Source organism: Chaetura pelagica, unplaced genomic scaffold, assembly GCF_000747805.2.
Source record: "Chaetura pelagica isolate M959 unplaced genomic scaffold, ChaPel_1.0 scaffold45, whole genome shotgun sequence".
Lineage (NCBI taxonomy): Eukaryota > Metazoa > Chordata > Aves > Apodiformes > Apodidae > Chaetura > Chaetura pelagica.
The window spans coordinates 4,733,086-4,750,290 of record NW_009953217.1 but is presented as its reverse complement, the minus strand read 5'-3'; the positions used below and the strand labels follow the sequence as shown (position 1 = coordinate 4,750,290).

Below are 17,205 nucleotides of genomic sequence, written 5' to 3'. Positions count from 1 at the left end.
CAGAGAAACTTAAATGACAACTGTTTAACTGGCAGATGGCCTCAAATGTTACCAGCTTCAGTTATATTTACGTATCTTAAACTGTGATTATTCCCTGTCTCCCAGCAACAGAAGAGTTACAGGCACTTTGAAAGAGATTTGTTACAGCAGGACTGCATTGGTTTTAGATCTTTGTGAGTACTATTTCTTTGTCTGGCTGTGAGAAAAAGCTGTCTACAGGGAGTACCTGGATCTCGAACCATTAAAGCTGTGTCAACCCTTTCCTTTACAAATATATTTTGTGCTTTTTTTTCATTCTTTCCAGGGATGGTATTTAACCTCAGCAGGCTGTGACTGTTGCATCCAAGCCAGAACGCTTTGTGATGTGCAACTTGGTAACCTCTTCAGCACAGGTAGGGTGAATGCCAATTGTCTTCATTAGCTGAGGATACGTAACACCACACCTACAAAAAAAAAAGACAAAAAAAAGACTCACAAAGTCAAACACTATTCACCTGAAGCACCCTGACTGTCTTAAGACATTTAAATAATTCTTAAGTAATTCTGCTCTTGTCCATTTTATCAGGTAGAGGAGCTGCATTTATTCTTCAAACAATGTTTTCTGTTATATCTCAGGTACTTACACAACAACATTTAAACTCCCAGCTTTACAACACTGTTATGTAGGAAAGGATTGTCATGAGAGTTGAGACAGAGAGAATTAAGCAATTTACCCCAAGTCACAACCAAGCCTGTGGGAAAAACATGTGACAAAACTGCAGCCTTCAGCTTTTCTTGTACATACATGTGTGTTACACTAACTCTGACGCCAGATAGAAAAACACACACATAGGAAGAAAATCTTAATTAGGACTGCTGGGCAAGAATCTGCTGAAGTAATACCAGAATACTCTTCCATTACCTTAGAGAAAGTGTGCTGCTTAGACTGAAATTATCAATGTTATAAGCAGGAGGGAAAGTCTCTCTCATTTGAAAAAACAAAACAAACACAAAAAAAGAAACCCTGAGCTAAAATCCCACTTGCTTAATTCCTTTACTCCTTAATTCCAATAACATTCTTAAGACTTGATGACTTTCCTTTGAGCTGCTATTCCTGGCATGTCATTCTCTCTGAATAGCTGAAATGACCCTGAATTTAAGAACTGTTTCAAGCTCTTTATGGAATAATCTTCTCCCCCTCTACAAAATAAAGTGAAGAGGGATATAGATGTCTTCTGCTGTCCCCACCTACATCTAAAAAAGCACAGACAAGCCAAAAATTGTTGCTGAGCAGAGATGTTACTGGGAGTGCTAAGTGGGGAGGGAAGATGGCAAATCATCCTTTGAAGAGACTGAAGTAAGACCTAATATTTCACACAGGAGAACAGCAGCTCTTACAGGGCGTGTCCCACATTAAAGCTCTGGATTTGTGAAATACAATAGAAACTAATACAAGAATCTGACCTGCTGAAAACCTCTTACTGTGGCTCAAGTTTTAATTTCCTTCGGGCAAGGCAGAAAAGCACTCCAGTTTCATGTGCTTCCCTTTCACTGGTTATTTTGGATAAAACTTCAAAACAATGACATCCTAAAAAATGTAGTCCTAGAATCTATACCACTGGCAATTAATGGACTACAAACACATGTTGAAAATGTGTACTGAGGGTACACTGCAATCAGTGATTTCCAAGATATTCCTCACATAATAGTTGTGGTCCTGCCTCTTAATCCTTTCTGCTTTTCATTTATGCTAGTCACTCACAACTGTAAGATTAAAACTCTAATAAAACAGTGATGATATTTAAGAAAATGAACTAACACCACCAGCCTACTTTATTCTAAAAGCAGTTCAAAACTATAATTTAGTAATGTAAATATACGACTCAACATTTTCGAAGATATGAATCAGCAACAAGAAGGGAAATGAAAAAACAAATAAAAAATAATTGTAGCACACAAGAGGGAGAGGAGGAATTACCCATTTAACCAGAGAGGCCCTAGAATCACTCCTTACTCCTTCAAAGGGAAGGCTACTATATTAATACTAAAGTAAAATCTTAATCAAGACATGATCACAAAGCTTCACCTACTTGCTAAGTTTGTTATTGCAATTATCAGACAGCTCCAGACAAAAATACCTCCTCTCTCTCCTCACCTTACAGAGGTTTCTTTCTTACCTTATCATACTGTGGTTAGCTTATACCCCAGAAATGTAAAAACTCATGCAAGGCATTTGAGGCACAATGGCTGTGCATATTTAAAGATGAGATTAGGAAAGGAAATTCTTGGAAGATGTAAAGAAAGTTTTTTATGAAAAGCATAAATATCCTGTTACAGAAGCGACTTGCAAAACTGTATGGTGATTTCCTATCCTGTGCATAGAATGCAAAAGAAGCTACACTCTGAGGAAACTAACATTAGTAAGTTAATGCACAATTTTATTCTTTGCTTTAACTATATGAAGCCAACAGTCGATATTCCTTAGTTGTTCCTTAACTCTATCCAATATTACAATAACTAAATCCAGTACATCTTAATGAAGAACTGCAGTATTTTTAGTGAAAATATGTGCAATACTACATAAAAAGTAACAAAAAGCATGGATTCTTTATAGTGTTGCCAAAACTAGGCAGCTATCTTTTATAATCTTACAATAACTTAAAAAGCAAGCTTTAGAAGCTAGAGACATTCTTTTGTACTTACTTGATTCCAAGAGCAAATCCTTGAATAACTTCGCCTGCATTTGGTCCAATGAAATGAAGGCCAAGCACTCGTTGCTCTCTCTCTCGTAAGCACACCATCTGAAAACAATACATTACATAGAGATCTTTTCTTAGAACATCTAAAGATGTTCTAAGCATGAAGTTGAATTAAATGAAACTGAAGTGCTCTGAAATCCTAGTTCAGCTGTTGATTCCCAGTGTGCCAAGAACCTATGCACTTACTTAAATCTTACTGACTTTAGTAGGTCTTATGCTTGTCTTTAAGCACTTTCCTGCACCTAAGCTTTATTAGTGTATTCCTTTCAGAGTTCAGGGAGACACTGACAATGAAAATATAAGGTAAGTTGAGCACTTTGTTGTTTGCCATTTGTATGAAATCCTCAAAAAACCTTCCGTAGTCTAGTAACCAGACTAGTGTTATTTAGACACCTTAGCAGTTCTCCAATCCTATGCAGTTATTCTCAGAAGCTAATCAACTGTATTCCCAAAGATGACAATTACCAATTATAGGATATTTTGTGCCTTTGTAATTCAGTCACTTAAAGCAGCATGTTTGGTGAGATACATTTACCACATCAGCTACATAACCTAAAAAGGAGTCCAGCCTCAGAAGCAGCCAAAGATGAAGGTGAGTTAATAAATATCTGGAAAAGCCCCATTCACTGCATACTTAATTTTTATTGAAGAACTTAATGAAAACTTTTTCATTCCTTTCAGGACACCACCTTTAGAATGATGAAAAGAAACTCAGTGTCTTCCTCTGTCCTTCCATCAAGCATTAAATCACCACTAATATACTTCTGCTATTCAATAAAGGCTTTGATTCTTAAAACAGGAATCCCAGGAACAGCAGCAATCCTGAGGTAGTACTTTAAATATTGAGGAGTTTTAAAGAAAAAACCCTCTTGCATTAGAGTTTGAAACTCTAAGTTTAATATTTGTTCATGTGTTTTGGGAAGGACTATGGTCAATTTCACCCAACAGCTATTATGCTATTACTACTTCACTACTCAAATATTTACTTTCATTGACATAATTTTAAGGGAATTGCTAAAAAGAAGCAGCATCACCTTAGTTTCACTGATACTTGGGACAGTTAAGGCAAGCTACTAAGGCACACGAATCTTAGAAAAACTGGTGGCAACAATTGACAATGGATATTCCTTAAAAACACAACAATAACATAAGAATTTGTGATGGACCTACAGAAGTTGCTACATTTATTTTAAAAAAAGATTGTTCCCCGATATTGAATAGAAAATAAATAGAAAAATATGATGTATTCTACCAACACTACGTATTATCTAAGATTCTCTACTATGGGCAAGTACATCAAAAACCTTTCCAAGAAAACACAAATTTCAAATCCCGTACTTTTGTCTAGGGCAGGAGGGTTTTGTTTTCATGAATAAGATTGGACAGTTACTCTCATTTTGTATGCCTTATTCTTTTCTGAAGGTAGCATACTGTGCCCAAGAGAGGACAACTCAAATATTACACGTAACTGGTTTTGGGGGAAGCAAAGAATAATTTCTATAGAATTTAGAATATTTCTTAGGACCTTAAGAGCAGCTCAAAGATGGTATAAATTAGCAGAATGTCAGCTCTCTGAAAAATGCTATTATCTGTAAAACAATTTCAAGATGCAATGGGATATGTAATGAATATTAAACACTTGAAGTTGTGCTAGAGAAACAGGCTGTCAGCAAGAAAAGATCTCATCCATCTTGAGAAAATTTTCTGCCCAGCAATCCTCCTTCAAGCTGGCTGTACCATACCTTGTTTTAAGTTAACAGCAAGTTAAAAGCTCACAACACTCACTTTCATATAGCATTGACTTGCATCTCTTTCAGCCACTGTGAACTCCAAAGGTTTATAATACGCATGATACACCTGGTAGAGAAAACAATAATGTTCTGTGTCAGAAAACTATAATGTCAGAATCTGCTATTTAGTGTTATGATGACTACTATTACTACACATCTATGATACTGTATACATTTTTTATCTGTTAATTATTCTAATTAATAATGTTAATTATTTTAAAGAAAAAATATGCAAAGTAGGGTTAGTGTTTAACACAAATGTGCCTTAGAGAATCATTAAAAACAAAACTCAAAAAAAATCACAAATAATCATGTTATTCAAACCAGTGCCTCAAATTAAAATGCTAGTTTTTTTCCTTTAAGCTTCTCCCAAATGTTTAATACTGTGTTTACTGAAAATAATGAAATCCAAGAAGCTTTCTATATCTACAACAATGTAAACTAAACCCACTAGGTAACAGTTTCCATTGTGACCTTTTCTGAAGACACCAACTCCCTAACTGCAAATGCAGCGTTTTCAGAACCAAAAATGTTGCCTGATATAATAGTGAAAATTCATCTTCTCATAGTGCAACTCTGACACCAAGTGTAAAATTAAAAATAATTTCATACCTCAATATTATCTGATCCATAACATTGCACAGCTGCTTCTTCTGACAGTCCAACACAACCATACTCCAAGGGAGTGAAAACTGTAGTAGGTACCTGCTCGTGAGGAAACAGAAAGTGGTATTGTTGGACCATATGAAGCAGCTGCACAGCAGATAAAGGGGAGACTTTTGCATGACAGAGAAGTGTAGCTCTGTCAGACTTCAGCTACTGTCAAAGCTGTATTCCAGATGACAAAATGCAATTCCTTTAAAAATTCTTAAGGGAGAAAAAAAAGGCATAAGGTTTGGGCTTTATTATTGAAAAAGAAATAACTCACATTGTCATAGTCCATCAGTTCTGAAGACTGGCCAAAGAGACGCTGAGCCAGCAGTTTTCCTGCAGCAATTGCTGTGGGTGTCAATTCAGGATGGCCCTAAGAAGAAAGCACAGAACTTTGTTTTAGCTAAGAGAGAAGCAGCATCCAAGAATTTCTCCCGGGACAATAATCAGAAGAAGGCCAAATCTTTGAAATTCCAGCCTACTAGCCAGGGGTCCAAAAGAAGAGAAGGCAGTAATTTCTGTTCAAACGTGCTTTTAAGTCTCTGAGTTAAATATCAGACTTGATGCGGGGGAACAAACACCACGAATGTGTCAAAACCTTGTATCTCATCATGTCATTCCTTGAAAAGCGGAGGGTATTCAAAGGCTAACCACTCACTTCCCCCTTTCTTTCCACAGTAAGTCATCAAGAAATTTTTCAGACTGTCTTTCTAAAGCAGGAAAGGCCTAGTATAGAGCAACAGTGTTTTCATAATATCAGACCTTTCAAAAAAAGTTTTCTGTCACAATTTTACAGAACACAGGCACAGAAGTTAGCTATTTGTAGGCACTATTACTGTACTGACTTCCTCTGTTAGTCCTGGATCAGAGAGGTGGAACACTATTTTGCCAGCACTGCAACCCATAGGTTGAGCTGGTCTTAGTCTCAGGCTCCCCCCACCACCCACATTCAAGTTGTTAAAATTCTTAATCCCACTATTCTAAAGTTTTTCAGCACTTACTGGAATCCATTCCTCTTTCCTAGTTTGTATTTTCTGTATGTTGCTAGATAGATTCTGCACATGGTATTAGCTACCATTTACTTCAGTACACATACCATATAAATTATCTGCATATTAATATGCATTTCAGCATTTATCTTACTAATAACCACTTAAATTAGAACTTCCATTGCAAAAATCCAAACCAAAAAAACATTGTCTAATCTGTTAACAGAAACTCCAATTATAATTGTTAATGAATACTAACCTATTTTTCCCCACAGCTCATGACAAATCACAAAACTGCAAGTCTATTCCTTTTCTTCCCCCTCAGATCCATCAAATAATGGTTTTTCAAATCCAGCATTTTGACTTTCAAGTCTGTAAATGTCATTTACCAGATGAAATTTGCCATTTGTTTTTCCTTATACACATTTGCCTGAAACATGGCTGCCAATCATTTCTGTAGCAGGAAATACAGATGTTGTTTTGGCATTCCAGAAATTAATAGAAGATTGGAATGACAGATAAACTTGTGAAAGCACTGCCATGCATTCCATAAAACCCAACTAATTACTAAAACATCCACACAGATAAAGCCCAATTTCTCATAAACAATGACTTAAAGACCTTCCCTGGTAAATATTTGCAATGAACATTCACTTTGCAGTCATGTGTAGAACTACTCTGCTGATTATTATGGATACGAATTGTTCATAAGAATCCTCCAATGTATTATACATTTAAACGAGATGGCTCCTAAGATAGTTTTAAAAGCTTTGAAGTAATGTGTATTTGTTTTAACACAGCTCTTTTAGTCTTATTCCTATTCAAAGCAACATACTGTACATTCCACCTTCTCTACACATCTTTGTTACAGCACTCTTTGAGATGTGGCAGATGTATAGTGGCATGACCATATGATAAACCTACTTCTGAGAGAAGTTCTTTATAGTTATATGCCATGCTTTTCAACAAGAATACTACTGGAGAAAAGATTTTAACACAGAGAGTTTATATCAATGCTACAAAAAAATTCCAACTAAAATTCCAGCTTGATCTCCTTTGTCCTGATTATAGAAGATGAAAATGCCTAAATGCAATTTCACCTGTCAGTTAAAAATAATATTCTGCCAAAGCTTAAAAATCTGTTTTTGAGGGCAGACAAACTGACTGAGCTCAGGAAGGGTGTTGTTTTTTTTTTCCCCTTTTCTCCAAATGAACAGCTTGGATAACATTAGGATTCCATTTGCCATAAAAGGGTGCAACAAGACACTCATGACCACAGCTTCCCGTTTGTGCCAGCTGGGTATGACTCCCAAATGAAAACAGTCATTCTGAGCATATCAGAAAACTTGCCATTCCCATCTCTCACTCCCTTTCCAGCCAGGGCACTGAATTAAAACAAAACAAAAAAGTAGTTCTTGCTCTCTGTTAGCAATTTAGTGTCTATTAAGTGTGGCATGTTAAAGGACAAGGGCCAGAGAACTACTTGCAATTGCACTTTATGGCAGCAAAAAGCCTGACAGAGAGAGCAGAGCAAAAGAAATCCTGAGCAGGAATACTTGAGAAAAAAAAAAAGTGTTATTCTTTTAGGCAAAATTTGGGACCATTGATGTTCATTCACAGGAAACATTATTCCCCTTCCTGTGCTCTTTTGGGAGGTCTCCACCAGAAAGTTCACACACCAAGCTCTACACCTTTGTGGTTCTTAGCAGGATGCACTTGTTTCTTCTGTATTCTTTGACATATGCACCAACACAGAACTCACTTTCAGTGATGGCTCCCATGCCAATGAAATTTATTATCCAAATTAATTCTGCTTTAAATAAGAGAAAATTTTATTTAAGTATTCAAATAAAATAACTTAATTGCTTATCAAGCAGAATTACATGGCTCACATCAGAGTCAGACAAGACAATGGTAATTTCTTCTACCTTTATAAATGCATGAGTACCATACTGTGATTTCTTTAATTCCCTATATTGAGCCCATATGCAGATAAAAGGATATATGTCCACAGCACTGAATTGTTTCTTCAGTTTTTCTCCAGTTGTACACTGCTCAGAGTATAAAGCTGTGTTGCTGTTTTTAACACTTACATTTACAAGTGCCTATTGAACAACTAGCGTTCAAAAATATGCACTAATAAGGACAAAAGCAGGAAAAGGAAATCCAAGTTTTAACAACAAAATGAAAAGGACAAATAAATGAAGATCTGATTTTTTAGATCCAGAGTAGGGAAGAGGAGAGCATCCTGCCTGTATCTTTTAATTTCTTACTTAACTAATTCCTCAAAGGGCAGAAGACAAAAAGCACCCAAAAGGAAATGACTTGCCCAAAATAACACTGCAGATTGGCAGCAAAAAGAGCAACAGAACTAAGGCCCTGCCGGCATTGCCTCTAACAACTGCTTCTTGGATGAAATTAAAAAGAAAAGTTTGGAAAGCAGGGGGCCCAACCAAGGCATATATCAAGGACAAGCAGGTGTAGAGGTCATTGTGAGCCAGAAGAGGACTTGGGAAAAATCCCACAGCAAATATAGAGGGAACAAATAGAGGGACAAATATAGAGGGAAACTGCACATGAAGTGAGAAGAAATGAGAGGAACTGTACATAATCCCAAAGCTCTAAGAGACTAGTCAGGACAGAGAAGCTGTGAAGAGTAAGAAAAAAAGGAAAAATAGCTGAGTAGGAAAGAGTTTTAACACAGTTTAAAAGGGAATGGCAAGTAATTCACATGAAGATGGAGACAGAAAGGAAGAAACACATATCTACATAGAGGGGGAAGAGATGGAAGAGGTCAGGATTGGCCAGAAGAGTTATGAGATTTGAGTGTCTCTGGCAGTTCTAGAGTTTAGTCAGAAATTTGCAGGGTCATTCCCAAGACATTATGTAACCTGTTAGATCTCTTAAAAAACTCAGAGCACCTGTAGGTTTTATAAATTGTAGAAAACTTTAAAAGGTTTTAAACTTGGCAGAATGTGAAATCTTTTCAAGGTCTCTCACATTATGCTATATATAGTGTTTGGATACTGCTATAGTATTTAGATTTACCAGACTTTTTAAACAGATGTTTTCACTATATCAAAAAGTTTCAGTAGGAAGGCATGTGTTCAATTCCCTTAAGTTCAGCAACAGCTGAGAGAATTCTGTTCTTGCAATTCCCAGCCCTTATACTCTACATATTGCCCAAGTTCTTCAAGAATGGCAGGCAGCTGATGAAATCATCCTCCTGTAACTGTACAGTTCAGAATCCAAATAAACATCTTTTTATGAAGACAACATATCTGGGGATACCCAACCTACAGTAGATAACCTGAGTTCTTTTGTAAAATGAAAATTGAAAGATTGAGAGTACTTGAGTACACTTTGATCAAGACAAGATATTCTTGTCATAAATAAACTGTATATTATCTACAGGATTTAAGGCCACAGATTTTGCATCTATAATACAGAAATAATTTTGCTGAAGTTATAATGTCCCCTCGTTAAAAAAAAAACCCAAGGAAACCACCCACAAACCAAAAATCCCACACCTCATGTTTATTTGGCACAAATCATTAATAGAAATCAAATACGTTTAGTATTTGCAGCAATAATTTTTTCTTATTCTAGAGGAAGATACATTTTGTGTCAGGGAGCAAAAGTGTTGTCTTGTTTCTCAATTAAATCTCAATTAAACCCCAAAATACTAAAAATGTCATTACAAAACTTGTCACAGTCATTCCCAGGAAGTGTTTTCAAGTCCAGAAAGTAAGAGCTGCTTTCACTCAGCATTCACAAGCAGTATGAAGTCATGTGTCTGAAGTGATAAAAACATTATTAGAAAGATAATTGAAATGATAAAGACATTATTATTAGTCTCTGACCAGTGATGCATTCCCTGATAAACATCAGTAATAATCTCTAATGTTGAGACACTTCACAAGATCCATGTGAAGGAAATTACTGGCCCAGGTGGCTGACATAAACACTGCAGCTCTGGAAAATGAAAAGAGCAAAACACTAAGATATATGCTAGAGCATGACGACATCTGGGGACTAGTTATTAGTCAGGAACAAAGTTGGTTTCCTGTTATTGTAAAATAGTTTATGTAGACTCAGTACCTCTGTTATGTCTCCAATTGCATAAATGTGAGGAACAGAAGTAGCTTCACTGGCATCAACAATGATCTTTCCAGTTTCAGGATTAGTTTTCACTCCAACTGTCTCCAAATTGAGAGTTCCAGTGTCAGGGGCTCGGCCTTAAGTGAAAAAAAACACAACAGCAAACAAAAGTAAAAACTATTGGAAAACTTTAGTTATGTTAATCTAAATCTCCACAGCAAATTTCCAAGTTGCTTGTGCTATTTGATAGTCCAGGTAGAAACATGACAAAACTCATCTCATACTGAAAAAGGGTGGAAAGTATAGATATGAACATCTTTGTGAAAGGAGCACTCTTATATTGCCTTTCCTCAGACTATTTCAGAGGAAGTTATTCGCTAAAAATGTGTAGGACATCCACTGCAAAAGTGCAAAAAACAGCCAGTTTAATATTACTTGCACAGCTTCCTAACGTAGCATGAATATACATATAATAACAGAACAACTTCCACACTGAAAACTTCCACTAAACACTCATTGAATGGCACTCAATACTAAAAAAAAAGCCTATTGTGCACACTTGTGGATAAAAACAATGCTGTTCAACATTAAACAGTCCTCTTTTCTTGCTGATGCACTTTAAAGCTTTTTTAGTTCCTTCAGCTTTGATGAAAAAGTTTACCAACTCCGCTCTCAAGTCCTTGATGACAAGTTATTTAGCTTAAACTCTGTAGTAGAGCTATTTCTACAGAGTTTAGAAAGACTACTTTAAATTGATTTAAAAACAAATTAGGCAAATTCTACCCAAGCCTAGATTTTATTAGAGCTTCCTCTTCCAACAATTTAAGATCATCTCATCTTTAAAAAATATTTTTGTAGTGTTTTCTGCAGAGTTACCACTTAGACCATCAAAGTCCTGGTAGCATTACCCTGAGCTTTCTATAGGGTATCTAACAAAGCAATTCTTGACCCAGAACTTAGAATCTTGTATCTTATCCAATTTTTAAATGTATTTGAAGATTAACAAGCATAGTGAAATTACCAGGTATCCCAAACTTTGCAGGAAATACATAGAAATTATTACCTGACTATATCCAAATGAAGGAAATGTTATAACATTGCATCTGGCTTTAGAAGCTATAAATAAACACGGATATATCACCATCTACATGTGTAGATGTCCTTTGTGGGAGTCATGATTATAAGTTTGATTTTAATACAGAGCTATAGCAAGCAAAACAAAAAGGGAGATGTGTTTTCATTACAGAAACAAGCTCTTTGATGTTAATGTAGGAAATTATTAAACAAAAGGAAAACCTGGCTTGTCAATACAGACCTAATTATATGTAAACATCTGATTCACTGCTTTATACATCTGCCATATAGCCTGGCCCCCAAACAATGTCACATCTGAATGCCTCTGTAAAGACTTCTGTGTATTAATTTCATCTGGTGAAACCAACACTTCCTCTGGGAGCACTGACTGAAGCTGTCGGCACTTGGCTATCTGTCTGTCTTCCCTTCTGTTGTCCCCATGGGATGTTGATCTGCTGTTCCTTCTCTGCCCCTTGCTCCCCAGTCCTGATGCTATCAGGCAACAAAAATAATAAACCTCCAGGACCTTATCTTGGCTCGGATGTGAAACAACTTCCTACCGTTGTATTTCTTTGTGTATTGAGAGTAAAGCCTGGATATTCTGCAAATGGACAACTAATGGGGTTTTCTAGTTTCCCCTTTTTCCTGCCAGGCAGAGCCAAGAGAAAGCTTAGCACGCAATGGCAGGCACTGAAAGAGGAAAAAAGAAAAACTGTCAATAGAGTCATTTAAAGACCTGTGACAACAACAGCTGAGTTTATCAAATCTGCAGAATAACACTTAACCTTTTGATTCCAATCTATTTTAACATGTGTAAAGTTTGGTATTAATAGTGAAGTTACAAAAAAAATGTGTTGCTACTCATAGTGAAATTTCTCTCTCAACTTTACTGCCTAAATATTATTTTTGAAAGCAAACCCAAACCTTTAAGAAACTCAACTGAAGCTTTATTGGCCTTTAGTCCCATGCTGGCTCACCTCCATAAGCCAGAATTACAGTTACCAGTCTTGCTTCACCTCAAATTCACTAGCTGAGGTTCATGATTAGCCAATGTGCCTTGGTAAATTTTAATGCCAAATTTAGAAAATTCTGATATTTCCCAACATTCACTCAATTGTATTATAGAATCAGTTCTCACTATTTCTCAGTAGTATTGGATCAGAAGGACATTTGTTTCATACCCCTAACTCCTAAGTTTTTTACATTTACAGCTTCAAGAAAGCATAAGGTGACCACTTATTTCCAAGATCCAGAGGCAATTCAAAACTACACCAAATCCTACCAGACACACAACACAGAGATGGCTCCTCTTGGCAAAAGCTAGCACGTGTGCTTTTAGTTTGAAGATATCCACTGCCCTGAAACTGCCACAGAACAGGGAGTGTATGATTGTGTAACACATAAGATTAGATTTAGCTATTATTCAAAACAGCAAGATATTACACCAGTCATCTAGAAAAAAAGGTGCCAATTTAAGCCAACAAGGGCTACCTGACACCTGTGCTTGTAATGCCCCATCATAACCTTATCTTTAATAGACCCACACAATAACCACCCAGCTCTGAAAACCACACAGATCCCTGCTCTCAAGACATGCCTACATTTGCTTTTGACTTTAAAAGAAAACAAGTTTTTTGATCTGTTTTTGTAACCTAACAACACTTCTAAGGGGACCGCCAGCCTGCTTAGCTATAGAGAGTGACAAGAGACTGGTTAAAGCACCCAACTCGGACACGTGCCAGGCTGGCTATAGCATGATGTGGCATTTCTGTCCCTTCATCTGCTGAGAGGCTTTTCTAATCACACTTGCACATGCAATAAATTGAAGGCAATATCAGGCTGCTGTGACCTTTAGGTGCAGGACCTTCAACTGTAGCAATTGAAGCAGCTAAACTGAGAAGAAACTACAAGAATAGGCATAGTCAAATAAGTAGCAGCAGTAAATGGGTGATGGCATAATACAGTAAGATTTCCCAGGGTGATAAAGGTGCAGCTGACAGCAGAGTTCTCTAATGGGTCTTTTACAGTTTCTTCACCACAGAAGCTGGAATGTCTCCTTGCCCCCCAGCGCTTAAAAAATCCAAAGTAGAGCCAACCAAGCTCAAGCTGCCTCTATTATCAGGCATGATACTGGAGATGGCCACTGTGAGGACAGTGCAGGGTGACAGGGTGGTTCTTCCAGCATAAAACATAAGCCAAATAGTCTTCTTCCCTATACATTGGCATTTTGACACATTACTTAATAACTTTACCCAATCTGACCTTAATCGAAATCTCATCTGAGCTCCCAGTCTTCATACTCTCATTTTGTTCTGGGTGCCTGACATACTCGCCAAATTAGTTCAAAGACCACTACCCTTTCCTCCTTCAAATCCCTCCTCAAAACCCACAAGGTGTTCACTAAAACACAGCCAGCTGATAATGACTAATAAAGTCCAACTCACTGCAAGTAATATTCAAATGACAAGAAAATGCTGACTACAGTAAGTAACTAAGGTGAAAAAAAGGTTCAGATCCCTTACTAAGTTGGTAGCTGCATGCACCAATTTTGCATGGATGTTTTTCAACATTTCTTTCATTACTGATAAACTTCCAGCAGGCCTGCCACAATTTGAAAAAGAATATCTGACCCTGAGTCAGTGCTAGGGCAGTAAATAGTTTTTTGCCAATCTGTTAAGCTGAATTATTTTGTGTAGCATTGAGCAGTAACACTTATTGCACAGAGAAGTCATCTCAGCAGAAAGATTGTGGCAGTCATGGTGCAGCAACCAGTAAATGCCTGAGCAACAACATCCACTGAGCATCTGAAGCTACTTGCTTCTGGAGACATGTTGCTTTGGTCCTACCCAAAACCCAACAAAAAGCAACTCTCACACCCAGACCAAAGGCACAGTCTAGCATCTAACTTTTCCTTAACACGAAGAAGTAATTTTTGCAGCTAAAAGCTAGTAAAATAAGTAGCATAAGAGTTACACTCAGTTTATGCGTGGGTTAAACAAAAGAAGTAAAAGGTACAATCCAGGCCTCTTTCAATGCAAACAAATTACTAGCACATTAACAATAGTCCTGATGGATAAAGTCTGACTGGATGTCATTAAAAGTAGATGTGGGGAAAAAAACCTAAAAGCACTGGCTGATGTAATGGGAGTGACCATTTTCATTATGACTGAAGAAAACACATCTTACCAATTCAGTAATTAATTAAAATTAATGAGAAAGAGACATGGGAAGTTCAGAACAGAGCCCGAGAGCCTGAGCAAACCACATCACATTAGCACTAAGAGTTTTCTGAGATCAATCAAGGTACACTATTTTTCATTGAATAGTTCAAAGCTTAGAAAACTGCATGGCAATATTTTGTTTGCAAAGATGGTTCTAAAGCCCATCCTCTTTCTACAGGGGCTGGCAGAGATAAGCTTACAGCAGATCACAACAATATTTTACCGTATACGACCTTTCAAAGAAAACTTCTATTTTGTTAGTTAATCCAAACTGATTTTGTTGCAACACTTAAAGAAAACTACTATAAAAATTTACTTGCTTAACCCTTTCTTGTTATTTACCAGTGAGGATCTTATTTTACTGCACTACAACATAAATCTGCTAAACATCCATTCTGACAAAAACAACACTCTTGATAGTGTATGATGTGCAACACCTGATACCTGTTCAGCTTCACACTGAGATAAAGTAATAATTCCTTTTTACAGCAAAATTATACTATTTCAAAAACACTGAAGCTTTCCTCTAAGTTTATGAATGAAAAAGAGCTTGAGAATGGTTGTTCCATTGGTCTTACCATGGAGAAAACTTTCTGTAAAGCTAAACTTAAAATACGCTGCTAGTCATTGCTCTTCCTGTTGATTTGCTAGCATACTACCTCACTTTCTCTGTAAATTAATTCTAGAATATTTTAAAAACACCTACTCAGTTTAATAATTTCAGTGTTGCTCCTCTACACAGTAAGAACCCATTACATATATAGTAGTTTGGTATCTTTTCTAAGGACTTGCCTGCTTTAATTGGCTTCACTGTACAACCAGAAACCTACACATTCCAAGAGATTAAGAAAACTCTTCATAGAAACTTCATAGAAATACAATGTAAATTTTTTTTCAAAGAGTCTACGTTAAGAGGTAACACAATGGTTTACCAAACTGAAACTATGTCCCACTGTCAGTAAATACTGTTAAGATTATTCATAAAACCCTACTAAAATATGATTATGTGCTTACAAAAATTAAGAAGAAAATCTACACTCAGTTAACAATAGCGGCTGCTTTTTAACTAACTCTACAAGCTGACTTTCTTCAATCAGTATTGTAACTGGCACATCTGCAGACAGGAAATCCTCAACACTACCAAAATTCCCAGCCTATTATCTGAGACACCTGGTGTGGGTGTGTTGATACAGAGCAAAACAATGAATCATACTGACTGCACATCAATTAACCAGCTTCAACTGTTAATGTGTTTAATCCTTAAGGGTGGAGTGCCAGTTTGAACACTAAAAAACTCAAAACAAATAACCCAAACTCTTTGGTTTGTGGTTTCTAAGTACGGATTGTAACTTAAAATCTGTGACAAAAAAATTATAATACATGTAGTTCCTCTGTATCAAAACAGTGAGTGGAGTCACATTACAACTGAGTTGCAACAGTCTGTCATGCAACCTTAGCCATTATAATAAACATTAAACAGAGATTTTTTTTGGTAGCATAGCCATGTAATAGCTCTAGATATTGGTAATAGATAATGGTAATCATAGTAAGTGAATATGTCACAACACACTACATGTTCTCTTTTTGGGGTATCAGGAAAACGTAAAACTGTCTTAACCAGGGGAAAGGAACAACAGGACAACAGATTTAGTCTACTGAGCAAAATACAAAATGCTGTAAAGTATTAATCCCGTTTTCCTGTAATGGATCTATTGAACGACCACAAGAATTTAACTCTATTTGTTATCAACAAGAGCAGCACTTACCCACTACTCTAAAACAGCAGTGTCAGATAAAAAGAACAACAGAAAAATGGAGTGGTTAAAAGGAGCTGCTAAAGCTGTAGAAAACTGATCATTCCTCTGCATCAAAATAATTTCTTGGGCAGTAAGTTTAAGCCTATTTACTTTGTTCACCAGTATTCATCTGCTTGCCAAATATCACTACTACCTTTAGCCACCCATTATTTATCTAGAATTCCAGATATTCAGAAAGCTTTAGAAGTACAAAAGACAAGAGGTGTCCTATTCTGGTGGTCTTGCAGTCCACCTGAACCAAAACAGCAACTGAGGGACAACTCATAAGAGCAACAAAAGAGCAGCTTGGGGAAGCAACATGGCCAAAGTTCCTCTGGGCTGGAGCCATACATAATTTAGTGTGCTAATCCTTATAAGAAGTAGCATTTGACTCAAAGGAGGCAAAAAACAGATTTAATTCCCACTTCTGGTGATTATGCTCATAGCTATTTGTCACTAAATTCTTTTAAATTAATTTACTCTGATTTAGGCATCATACATCAGTCACAAGGGGTCTGAGATACCTGTAAGTTCCTAGATTTCAAATATCTCAAGTTCTAAGGTTCTCTGCAATAAGCTTGGACTTTTAGGGAAATACTGTGTCACTGAATTGGACCATGTCTGCAGTAAACAAATTTAAGCAGCATGGCTTAGAGAAGTTCTTTGAAGAAATGGTAGACTCTTGAAGAGGATAAACAGAAACTTGTAGTGAGGACCTTCCTGAGTAAGTTAAGAATATGGACTTAAAGAACACTACTTGCACCAAAGAGGCTGCTGGAATTCATGCTCTCACCCTCTAATAAATGTGAGGAAGACTAAATAGTCTCCCATTTTTTGCAGCTCAT

At 36.7% G+C, this 17,205-nt stretch overlaps 1 protein-coding gene across 1 annotated transcript in view; it reads right to left on the bottom strand.

Moving 5' to 3' along the window:
• Positions 1 to 319: 319 nt before the first annotated feature.
• The window catches only part of TXNRD2 (thioredoxin reductase 2), a 30,287-nt gene continuing 13,401 nt past the window's right edge, over positions 320 to 17,205 (bottom strand). The window contains exons 12-17 of the mRNA XM_009997698.1: positions 10,270 to 10,406; positions 5,457 to 5,552; positions 5,141 to 5,233; positions 4,524 to 4,595; positions 2,683 to 2,780; positions 320 to 443 (exon numbers count right to left, since the gene is read on the bottom strand). Coding sequence (XP_009996000.1) covers positions 320 to 443; positions 2,683 to 2,780; positions 4,524 to 4,595; positions 5,141 to 5,233; positions 5,457 to 5,552; positions 10,270 to 10,406 — 620 coding nt within the window. The remainder of the gene's footprint in view (positions 444 to 2,682; positions 2,781 to 4,523; positions 4,596 to 5,140; positions 5,234 to 5,456; positions 5,553 to 10,269; positions 10,407 to 17,205) is intronic.